Source organism: Erpetoichthys calabaricus, chromosome 11 (genome assembly GCF_900747795.2).
Source record: "Erpetoichthys calabaricus chromosome 11, fErpCal1.3, whole genome shotgun sequence".
Taxonomy (NCBI): domain Eukaryota; kingdom Metazoa; phylum Chordata; class Cladistia; order Polypteriformes; family Polypteridae; genus Erpetoichthys; species Erpetoichthys calabaricus.
In genome coordinates this window covers 142,114,042-142,125,672 of record NC_041404.2, presented here as the reverse complement: position 1 = coordinate 142,125,672, position 11,631 = coordinate 142,114,042, and the positions used below count along the sequence as shown (strand labels likewise).

The window sequence follows — 11,631 nt, the reverse complement described above, 5'->3', positions numbered from 1 at the left end:
CATCCATTCATTTTCCTGACAGGGCAGCTGGAGCCTATCTCAACAAGATCAACACCTGGACAGGGCACCAGTCGATTGGGGAACACAGACACATTAGGACCAATTTTAGCATCTCCAGTATTTCATATATTGTGGACTGTAAGGGAAAACCAAAGCACTAGGAGGAAACTCACATGAACACGGGTAGAACATGCAAACTCTATGCAGTGAGGACCTGGGACACGAACCCTGGTCTCTTTGTTGTAGTAGTACTGCCACTGTGCCACCGTACTCTGCATCTTGAGATGTTAAATTGGTATCTGGATTTTTCTCTTAAGTTTGTACAGTATATATTTTTAATTTTAATACACTTTATTAATCCCTGGCAAAGTCACAGGTCAGCTGGACTCTATCACAGCAATCGTAATTGTAAGCTTATATAATAAATGGCATACTGGATGGCATCTTGACTGGAATTGAGGGGGGATCTTTATCCAGCCGAGATGTCATTACAAAAGGACAGTTTGGTGGGATGTACATCTCAGCCAGGATGGCTCCTATTCCTATTCCCAGTTGGGGTGAGGAAATAACAGATGGACAGTCTTTTGTACATATATATATAAATGTTCCAAACCCGCTTACCTTTTATATAATAATATATAAATGATGTGGATATAGTATTTATCAGTCCGTCCTTCTTCATTCCCGCATGTTTACATTTCTCTGCAAATCCCAAATTGCGGTATTTAACGCCAAAAAACGTTCCGTCATACATAAAGAAACAACTGCTGGCAGGGGGCTTTAGAGGCTTACGACCCCAATCTTTTATACCATTTATCTTATACTCCCTCCCCCCACGGTACCCAAATCCTGCCCTTAGATGTTCAATACGTTTTTAACGAGCTCGAAACCTAAGGGGGACGCCCCCACTGCCCACCCCTTTCTTCGATAATGCAGATACACCCATAAAGACTCCGATACAATCCAAATTTGGAAACGCCGCTCTTAAATCCCCTAAGCCCACCTTTACCACATACGCCCTCACCAAGCCGCTCGCGTCCTTTGTTCCTTTTCCAAAATTAGTCTGCACCGGGCTCTGGTTCTACAGGTGGCACTGCCCGTTTAAACCGTTCCGCTGTTCGGTGTAGTATGGCGCCTCCCTGCCATTTACGACTTTCCCTTTTTTTTTCCTCACTTGGCGTAACTAACGGGGTGGGCGTCGGATTGTTGCTTGCCCTCTCATCCATGTCCTAAGATAACTGAAACTGTTCCATGCTACATCCTTTGAGCGGAGCGATTGAAGTCGATGACGCCGCCGCCTGCACACACGTTTATGAACGGGGTGGGTGGACTGCATGTGCTGCGCGCTTTAAAAACACCGTGACACTCATGCAAACAGTCACAGTGACAGTGAACGGGTCACCTCCCGGTCACCGAGACAAGGTGGAGAATCTGCTGGCCGGAGGAATGATCTCCATCTCCTCTGCTGGGATTCCTTCGGCTCCGTGCCGGACTCTGCGCCTCCTCGGCGGGTCTCACGGACACGATGAACCTCCTCCTGAACGTTTCGCACAGGACGATGTAGATGAAGGGGTTTAGGCAGCTGTTGGCGTAGCCCAGACTGATGGCCACCCTGTAGGCATAATAGAAGGGTAGGGTTGGCTGGTCGATGGCCAGTTGAGCTAGCTGTAGCACATAGAAGGGAGCCCAGCAGAAGAAGAACACCAGGCAGATGGTGATGGCGATGCGGGTCACTTTTTTGGTCTTGATGCGGGCGCTTCTCTGCGTGGTGAGCGCCTCCGAAGAAGTCATGCGGAGCAGAATCCTCCAGTAAGCTACTGAGATGACAGTGAAAGGAATAGCGAAGGCCAAGAAGAACTGATAAAGAGTGTACCAGTAAATATCCGTGGCCGGGTTAGGCAGTCGGATCCCGCAGCCCAGTACCCCCCCGGGTAAGGGGATGAGCCTGGCATACATCCATACGGGGGTAATGCTCAAGAAGGACACGAGCCATAGGACGCAGATGATGAGCACGGCCACAGTGGGGGTCCTGAAGCGCGAGGACGTCAGCGGGTACACGGTGGCCAGGTACCTGTCAAGCGTCATGGCCGTCAGGATGTAGGTACTGGTGAACTGGCTGTTGGTGTCCAGTGCCGTGATGATCGTGCACATCGTCTCTCCGAAGTGCCACACTCCATTGCCCAGCAGCTGATGGATGAGAAAGGGCATCCCCAATAGGAAGAGCAGGTCCACCACCGACAGGTTGACGATGAAGATGTCCGGGACACTACTTCTGCAGCGAAACTTGGACTTTTTAAACACGGTGACAATGACGATTGTGTTCCCGATGATGCCCAGCAGACAGATGATGCCAAACACCGTTGGCATGAAGACGCTGCTGTAAGCCATGTGTTGATCTGCTCCTTAAAAAACGAAGAGAAAACGAAATCAGCGCCGGGGGAGACAAACCATTCAGCAAAGACACCAACGTGAAATAAAGAAAGAGGGGGGAAAAAAGCCTTTAAAAAGCACCCGCTGCAACAAAACAAAAGAAATCCAAACGCCACACTCTGAAACTTTTTAGCTTGCCGAATGAAAACGGTCAGAGCTACTCCACGACAAGCCTTACCTGTCTCGGACACGTTCGGGGACAAGCGGGACAGGTTGGCGTCTCCGTGGTCCATGCCACGCCGGCGGCCTCCACGTCGCTACGCACCTTTGCTCAAGCCCGCGCCGACTGACTCGCTGCCGTTTTTTGGGGAGATGGGCGACCGACTGAATGCGGGAGGCTGCGCGTTCGCTCTACCCCCCGTGCGCGCGCTTGTGCCTGAGTGCTCGTGCGCGCAAGTCTGTGTGTGGACGAGCGTGAAGCCGCAGAACCATTGGAGCGCCTGCGCAGCACACCGTCGCAGCAGCAAGCGGGTAGCTCCGCGGGGCTTTCAGAGCTACTGGTCCTTAATAATCATGAGAGAGGTATTGGTGCTGGTGCGAATGGCGATGATGTCCAAATATTTCTGTTATCCGTGCATTTTGAACACTTTTCTGCAATTATTATTATTAGTAGTAGTTGTAGCACTAGCAGTTAACAAATGTGAATTTCCCCTTGGGATTAATAAAGTATCTATCTATCTATCTATCTATCTATCTATCTATCTATCTATCTATCTATCTATCTAGTAGTAACAGAATTTATACTGCTAATCCACCTTAATAAAAGGATAAGTGTCAGTGTGTCCATGCAGTTGCTATGTCTCAGTCGTTACAACATATGGCACATCACAAACATTCGTAGTAATAAATGCATTGCATAGGGAAGAAAGGCGACTGGAGTGACTTTGAATAAGACATGGTTGTTGGTGGTGGACGGACTGGTCTGATTATTTCAGAAACGGCACAACCATCTCTAGAGTTTACAGAGAATGGGTTAAAGTGAAAATATCCAGTGAGTGGCAGGTCAATGGGCCAAAAAGCCCTGTTGATGCCAGAGGTCAGAGGAGAATGAGCTGATAGAAAGGCAACAGTAACTCAAATAAGCACTTGTTACAACTGAGGTATGCAGAAGAGCATCTCTGAAAGCACAACACATCAAACCTTGAACCTTATGGCTACAGCAGCAGGAGACCACACCGGGTGACACTCCTGTTAGCTAAGAACAGGTAACAGAGGCTACAGTTTTCATAGGGTTACCAAAATCGGACAACAGAAGATTGGAAAAACATCGCCTGGTCTGCTGAGTCTCGATTGCTGCTGCGACGTTCGGATGGCAGGGTCAGTATTTGGTGTCAATAACATGAAAGCATGGATCCGTCCTGCCTTGTATCAACTGTTCAGACTGGTGCTGGCAGTGTAATAGTGTGAGGGATATTTTCTTGACACACTTTGGGCCCCTCAGTATCAACTGAGCCTCGTTTAAATGCCACATCCTACCCGAGTCTTGTTGCAGACCACGTCCATCCCTTTATGACTGCAGTGTCGCCATCTTCTGATGCCTATTTCCAGCAGGATAACGCGCCATGTCACAAAGCTCATATCACCTCAAACTGGTTTCTTGAACATGTCAATGAGTTCACCGGACTCAAATGGCCTCCACAGTCACCAGATCTCAATCCAATGGAGCACCTTTGGGATGTGGTGCAATGGCAGATACACATCATGGATATGCAGCCAACAAATCAGCAGCAACTGTGTGATGTCATCATGTCAATATGGACCAAAATCCATGAGTATTTTCCAACACCTTGGTGAATCTATGCCTCGAAGAACTACAGCAGTTCTGAAAGCAAAAGGTTTGCGGGATCCTCTCAAGGTTGCTGGACATCATGGCCGGCCTGTATGCTGGTACTGTGAGTGCTGTGCAGAGTGAAGGCAGAACCTCTGCGTTTTTTCCAGTTGATTCTGGGGTTCCGTCAGTAGGTGTGTTCTGCTCCTACTCTGTTTAATGCTTGCATGGACTGGGTGTTGGGCAGGTCGTGGGGTCCAGCGGCTGTGGGGCATCTGTTGATGAAAAAAGATTCACTGATCTTGACTTTGCCAACGATGCTGTGATCTCCGCGGAGTCAATGGAGGCTCTGATGGGGGCTCTTGAGAGACTGAGTGAGGAGTCAGAGTGTTTGGGCTTGTGAGGGTCCTGATAAAAACCAACATCAGGCCTTTAATGACCTTGTGGGCACGGCCATCAGCAGTGTGTCTGTCTGCAGAGAGAGTGTCGACCTTGTCAAGAGGTTTACTGACTTCGGCGGTGACAGTCATGTGCCTGGTGACTCTTCTTATGAAGTCAGTAGACGGACTGGGAGAGCATGGGGGGTCATGAGGTCACTGGAAAGGGGTGTCTGGCACTCCCGATATCTCAGCAAAAGGACGAAGGTCCAAGTCTTTAGAGTCCTGGTGCTTCCTGTCTTGCTATATGGCTGCGAGACATTGACGTTATCCAGTGACCCAAGATGAAGACTGGACTCCTTTGGTACTGTGTCTCTTCGGAGAATCCTTGGGTCCTGCTGGTTTGACTTTGTGTTGCTCATGGAGTTCCGAATGAGGCACATTACCTGCATTGTGAGGATGCGTCAGTTACAGCACTACTGCCATGTGGCGTGATTCCCAGAGGGTGATCCGGCTCACAAGACCCTCATTGTTGAGGACCCGAATGGCTGGACCAGGCCAAGGGGACGCCCATGTAACTCCTGGCTGCGACAGATAGAGGGTCATTTCTGGAGGATGGGACTGGACCGTGTGTCTGCCTGGGGGTTTCCAACCAGGATCCCGAGCTGTTTCGTCATGTAGTGGGTGCGGCAACGCGCTGTACCAGTGCATGCTCCCCAACCTGACCTGACCTGAAGGCAAAAGGGGGTCCAACCTGGTACTAACAATGTGTACCTAATAAAGTGGCCAGTGAGTGCAAACCCCTTCAGTACCCATGGAGGAAATAATCAGACAAGAGAAATATGGTACAAGAAGATTATATATATATAATATGTATTTAACTTGCATTAATATTTAGCCTTCACTCCCAACATTCAATATTGTAGTCTAATCATTTATAGTGCACATGTTCAGGCCGAAGAGAAGCCATTGGAGCAGAACAATCACCCTCCAGTTCTCCAGTGGGGAGTGCTGATGATTGTAAGTCCAGTTCAGCAGAGTGCAGGTGGCAGACGGCTTCTATTTCAATATAATTGCCCACATAATTTGCATATTCAGTGAGCGTTTTATGAAACTTGCCAGGTATGGAAAACTACCAGCCTAAGCTGTTGTTATTTATGGACTGAGCACTTCTAAGACCCAAATAGCACCTTTTTCCTGTCTGTGCACAGTGCTCCTGCTCCAATCACTCATGGCCTCCACCTGAAAGTGATGCTTGAAAGAACCCTCCTGACATCAGCTGCACCTATGCTAAACATTTAGGCTCACAAATCACAATCATCAAATAGTTAATTTTTAATTTCTGGCAACAATAGATGACAGCAGTTTTAGCTTTTCGTTTTCCCTCGGCATCGAGTCTTTTGTTCAGAATCGTTTGCTCTCTCCCTGAAGCCCTGACGGTGGTTTAAAAATGCATGGACTGGAGGATTTGGGGGTTGGTGTTTTAGGAAGAAGCCCTGTGGGCGGAACCATTGCAACACAGGATTCTGCTGCCATTCACTACACACTTTTTAATGGGTGGTCTCCTGATGTTTATTCCCATTTGACAATGACCTGCTTTGGTGATTGGCACAGGTGTAGCCTAACCGTTTGGTCTGCTTGTGCTGAGCTGGTAAGTTGCTTTGCTTGAGGCAGCTGTCCATGTGCAGGTAAGGCTGTACACGTGGGGCGCCATAAAGTAACATTAAACCTAACATTACTATAAATAATACAGCTCAGCATAGACGAACCAAAATAACAAACATAGGAATCCCCATGATAGTTTATTCAAGGTATGGTGATAAGAGCACCTGGTGTGGGAGATTGCCATATTTCCATAAAGGTTAGCAGCTTGGACGACGGCAATAAAAAGTGAGCGGGCACTTGCTTTGGTGATTGGCACAGGTGCAGCTCAACCGTTTGGTCTGCTTGTGCTGAGCTGGTAAGTCCCTTTGCGTAAAGCAGCTGTCCACATCCAGATAAAGCCGTACACGTGGGGCACTATAAAGCAGATAGATTAAGGCAAATTTCCACAACAATACAGCATCTCTTTTGTGTTTAGCTGCAAGCTGATAACAAAGGAACAAAGGTAATACTTTAGGTTAGACACAGCAAAAATGAATCTATACTAATAAAAGGCAAAGCCCTCACTGACTCACTCATCACTAATTCTCCAACTTCCCGTGTAGGTAGAAGGCTGAAATTTGGCAGGCTCATTCCTTACAGCTTACTTACAAAAGTTAAGCAGGTTTCATTTCGAAATTCTACACGTAACGGTCATAACAACGTCCACCATGTTAAACTTTCTTATTTATGGCCCCATCTTCATGAAATTTGGTAGGCCGCTTCCCTGCGCTAATCGAAACCGATGTACGTACTAATTTCGGTGGTATGACACCACTGTCGGCCGCTATATTGAACTTTCCAACGGTCTTTGTTACTTATGGGCCCATTTTCAAGAAATTTGGTACGCAGTGTCCCAACGCTAACTGAATCCTACTTACGTACATATATACGTCCATAGCCTGCAGCTCGGTCGCCGTGTGAGGCGGCGTTGGGTCCCCCATCCCCATGTAGTTGGCTGCCTGCCTAATATAAGGCCATCCGTCGCTCCGGTCTCTTCATTCCCTTCCTTGCTTCGCCACAGTATTCACGTCTCCCTGCTGATAACTGCGGCCTTTTTATTTAATCCATGGCTTCTCCGCTGTTTTATTGTTCGTTTATTACGATTATAGTTATTGTGTAGGTACTTTAGACTTAGTTTACATTGTTCAGGTACCCATTTCCTTTATCGTTCCAACCATACCCCCATTAACATGTCTATCGAGGTGATCACCATCGATCAAAGAACTGTCACTTACCGAGTGGTTTCCATGCCTGGAGATGGCGACTGCCTTTTCAGTATCAGGCTCACTCTTGATATCTGGAGGAACATTAGTGTCTTATGTATTGAATGACTGGGACAGGTTCAAGGTGTGGACTGATGATGGTACAGGAGATAATTATACTACACAGGAGCACTAGAAGAGTGAAATGCTTAAGCCCTTCACTTATGGTTCTGCATGTGAGTTGATGGCTGGCACTGAATTGTTCGGTTGTCGCTTTCAAGTGTACTGAAATGGCCAAATATTTTACACCTTTGGACAACCGCTAATGCCTCTTAAATATCTTAGATTCACAGGTGACGATTTGAGTAGTGGACACTTTGATGTTCATGAATGTTTAAACTCTCAAAAGCTGGATGCGAAGTTATTGATGAAACCCATTTCAATTCAAATGCCTCCAATTTCCAGTAAGGCTCTGCTTCGAAATGACAATTAATAAGTCTCAGGGACACATCAGTGACACACTCCTTAAGTTTCACAAAATGTTGTCTGCCTGACAGTTCATTCTCCGTAGACTCAGAGATGGCTGGATGGCATTGAAGGCACTGGAGATGTAAAGAATGAAAGAATTATAAAGAACGTAACCCTCACAGTGTGGACAATTCGATCTGCATTAAGATACAAAGTTCTCCCCCTGACTCCTCTCCTCTGTCTCATCACCTTTATCAATATACCCCATAAGTGCAGACTCATCAGAGAGTTCCTACAAGTGACCTGACCTGCTGTTATTTCTAGATGGATGTGTATGGAGTGAAGAGTAAAGGTGACGGGCCTGTTCCTTGTGATGCTCCAGTGTTCCCCACACAGTCACAGAGTGTCACAAATTGCAGTCTGTCTGACAGACAATCCATCATCAGGACACCATAGGCTCATCCACCTGCATATCTCTGAGTTGGCAGAGATGGCTGTAGGGCATTGAAGGCACTGGAGAAATCAAAGAACGTAACCCACACAGTGTAGACAATTCAATCTGCATTAAGATACAAAGTTCTTCCCTGACTCCTCTCCTCTGTCCTATCCCCCTTGTCAATGTACCCCATAAGTGCAGAATCATCTGAGAATTTCTGCGAGTGACGTGACCTGCTGTTATCCTTCTAACCTGAGATGTGAAGAGACAAGAAGACGGGCCTGTTCAGTGTGGCGCTCCAGTGCTGCTCACATTCACATCAGTGACACACTCCTTAAGCTTCACAAACTGCTGTCTGCCTGACTGTCCATTCTCCGTAGACTCAGAGATGGCTGGATGACATTGAAGGCACTGGAGAAATCAAAGAATGTAATCCTCACCATGTAGACAGTTCTATCTGCATTAAGATACAAAGTTCTCCTCCTGACTCCTCTCCTCTGTCCTATCCCCCTTGTCAATGTACCCCATAAGTGCAGATTCATCTGAGAATTTCTATAAGTGACCTGACCTGCTGTTATATTTCTAGTCTGAGGCATACAAAGTGAATAGTAAAGGTGACAGGACTGGTCCATGTGATGCTCCAGTGTTCCTCACACAGTCCTGGAGTCTCACAAATTGTGGTCTGCCCAAGAGACAGTCCATCATCAGGACACCACTGGCTCATCCACCTGCATATCTCTGAGTTGGCAGAGATGGCTGGATGGCATTGAAGGCACTGGAGAAATCAAATAATGTAATCCTCACAGTGTAGACAATTCTATCTTCATTAAGATACAAAGTTCTCCCTCTGACTCCTCTCCTCTGTCCTATCCCCCTTATCAATGTACCCCGTAAGTGCAGAATCATCTGAGAATTTCTATAAGTGACCTGATGTTATATTTCTAGACTGTGGTGTACAGGGTGAAGAGTAAAGGTGACAGGCCTGGTCCATGTGGTACCCCAGTGTTCCTCACACAGTCCCAGAGTAGAGCCGTTCTTAGCAGTTTGGGGGCCCTACGTGGTTCAGAAATGTGCAGGCCCCGGATGTGCAGGCCCTGGATGGGGGGGGGGGTTCCGGGGTGACAGAGCCCCTCCGAGCTCAGGAAGGTGTTCTAATAAAACATCCGGAGAAGGCCTTAGATGACCAGTAGGCCTACATGTACGCTTGTGTGTATGCAGAGTGGTAAAATATTGATTTTGTTCTGGATTTGGTAAAGGCCGGTAATATAGGGATATTTCATGATTTTATGGGGATCTCTCTGAATGAATCCGAAATGAATCTCTAAAACTAACGTTTGCTACAGTGCATTTGGCAAAGTTACGACGGCATGACAATATTATTAGGGATTTAGGTGAAGATTGCAATTTGGATAATAAATTACCATTGTTAATAAGACTAAGAGATGCAATGAAATGAATTTCCTGGGACAGGCACAGACGGCTGCAGTGCCAGGGGGCATGACAGGGGCCCCAGGCCCACAGCCCGACAACAAAATAAAAAATAAAAAAATTGTAAGTGAGGGCCAGCTCGGGGCCCTACACGGATGCGTAGTTCGTGTACGCCTAAGAACGTCCTTGCCCAGAGTGTCACAAATTGTGGTCTGTCTGACAGACTCCTCTCCTCTGTCTCATCCCCTTTATCGATACACCCCATAAGTGCAGAATTATCTGAGAGTTTCTGCGAGTGACGTGACCTGCTGTTATATTTCTAGTTGGAGGGGTATGGAGTGAAGAGAGAAGGTGACAGGCCTGCTCCTTGTGCTTATTCATCTGTGCAGCATAACTTCACTTTAGAGTGGTCAGACGTATTTCTCTAGATTTTGCATATTTCAGTATGAGGTTTGTGAATCCTTCATATTCATAACTAATTTTACCAGAGTATCAAAGATCCACGTTGCACGAGATTCTATCTATTTCTTCTTTATAGGCGTAATTAGGACTACAAGAAGCCTTTGTTAAGGTCTTGTTACCTAAGAGTAAATGAGCAATAGATGCATTTGTGCAACACCTAAACCCAATTAAGCGCTTCGAGTTTTAACAAGCAGGTCAATAAAAAACGAACCGAAAGCAGTAAGTGTTACTAACAGAGGAGGCCCTGCAGGAATGGAGTTTGACACCCCTTGTTATCCGAGCAGCAGCAGGAATCGGCCTCTGATGAGAAAAACGAAAGATCAGACACACTTGCAGATCCACTCAGCTCAATGTTAGTTGTGAACAGGGTCGCGGGGGGTCTGCTGGAGTACCATCCCAGGTAGCACAGGGTGCAAGGCAGGAAAAAACCCTGAACAGGGTGCCAGTTTATCGCAGGGCAAATGAACACAGACACACCAAGCACACACTTGTTGCCAATTTAGAAATCGCCAATTCACCTAACCTGCATGTCTTTGGACCATCGGAAGAAACCGGAGCACCCAAGACAAACCCCACGCAGACATGGGGAGAACATGCAGACTTGCGGCTCTAAATTGACTCTGGGGTGTGTGTGTGTGCATTTGTTTGTGTGTGTTTGTTTGTGTGTGTCTAAGTGTTTCGGCCGCCTGGCGTCCTGTTCAAGGCCGTGTCCTGTCTTGCTCCCAGTTTTTATTTGTCAAATGAGTCATACTATAGATCAATTTGGATGTCTTGGTTCTCCGTCTCTGAACTTTTCTTCTTTTTTTTTTATCACAATCATCGTTTGTCATTTCCAAATGTGTCGCCGCGGGATGAAGGTGCCATTATCATCAGTCACTCGTCATTTTGCAGATGGATGATGGCCTCCTCATCTTTACTGTCACAGGTTTTGGGATGTTTAGAATACAACCAGCCCTCCGAGCCATACCCTCCCATGTTTTTGTACTCATTTCCCTTTCTGTAGTGTGGCAGTGGCTCTGATGAGAAGCTCAATGCCCACAGGCACCATGAAGAGAGACTACCCCGAAGGGCAGCCATCTTTTTGTTTCCTTACTCTGCTTTGATAAGCTGCATTTCTGTACGGACCCTTCGGGGCATTCCAGAGACTTATGTGAATTTCCCCTTGGGATTAATAAAGTATCTATCTATCTATCTGGAGTGAATGTCCCTAAATCGATAAAGTTGTTTATCATACTTTGAAATTCCTGGGCACCTTTTAGGAAGTGTCTGTAGATGGCAAGGCCGGCACTGAGTGGAGAAATACAGTAGGTCACCATTTTGTAGATCATCCTGACAGCCTTTTTCTCATAAGATGGAAGTTACACCTAATTGCCGATATCCTTTAGATATGAATTAAGAGACACCGTTGTATGTCTC

General features: G+C 46.8%; 1 protein-coding gene across 1 annotated transcript; it reads right to left on the bottom strand.

Moving 5' to 3' along the window:
- Positions 1-775: 775 nt before the first annotated feature.
- On the bottom strand, positions 776-2,912 carry LOC114661403 (melanin-concentrating hormone receptor 1-like). The gene is made up of 2 exons (XM_028814613.2): positions 2,609-2,912; positions 776-2,402 (listed from the first exon to the last, which is right to left on the bottom strand). The coding sequence occupies exons 1-2, from the start codon at positions 2,661-2,663 to the stop codon at positions 1,399-1,401; spliced, it is 1,059 nt and encodes a 352-aa protein (XP_028670446.2). The 5' UTR covers positions 2,664-2,912; the 3' UTR covers positions 776-1,398.
- Between the last annotated feature and the right edge of the window lie 8,719 nt (positions 2,913-11,631).

What these genes read in the sequence shown, in the direction of transcription:
- LOC114661403 (XM_028814613.2), bottom strand. Translation starts at nt 2,663, where the DNA reads ATGGACCACGGAGACGCCAACCTGTCCCGCTTGTCCCCGAACGTGTCC. An exon ending in CCCGAACGTGTCCGAGACAG is followed by an intron (nt 2,403 to 2,608) that starts GTAAGGCTTGTC and finishes TCGTTTTTTAAG; the next exon opens with GAGCAGATCAACACATGGCT.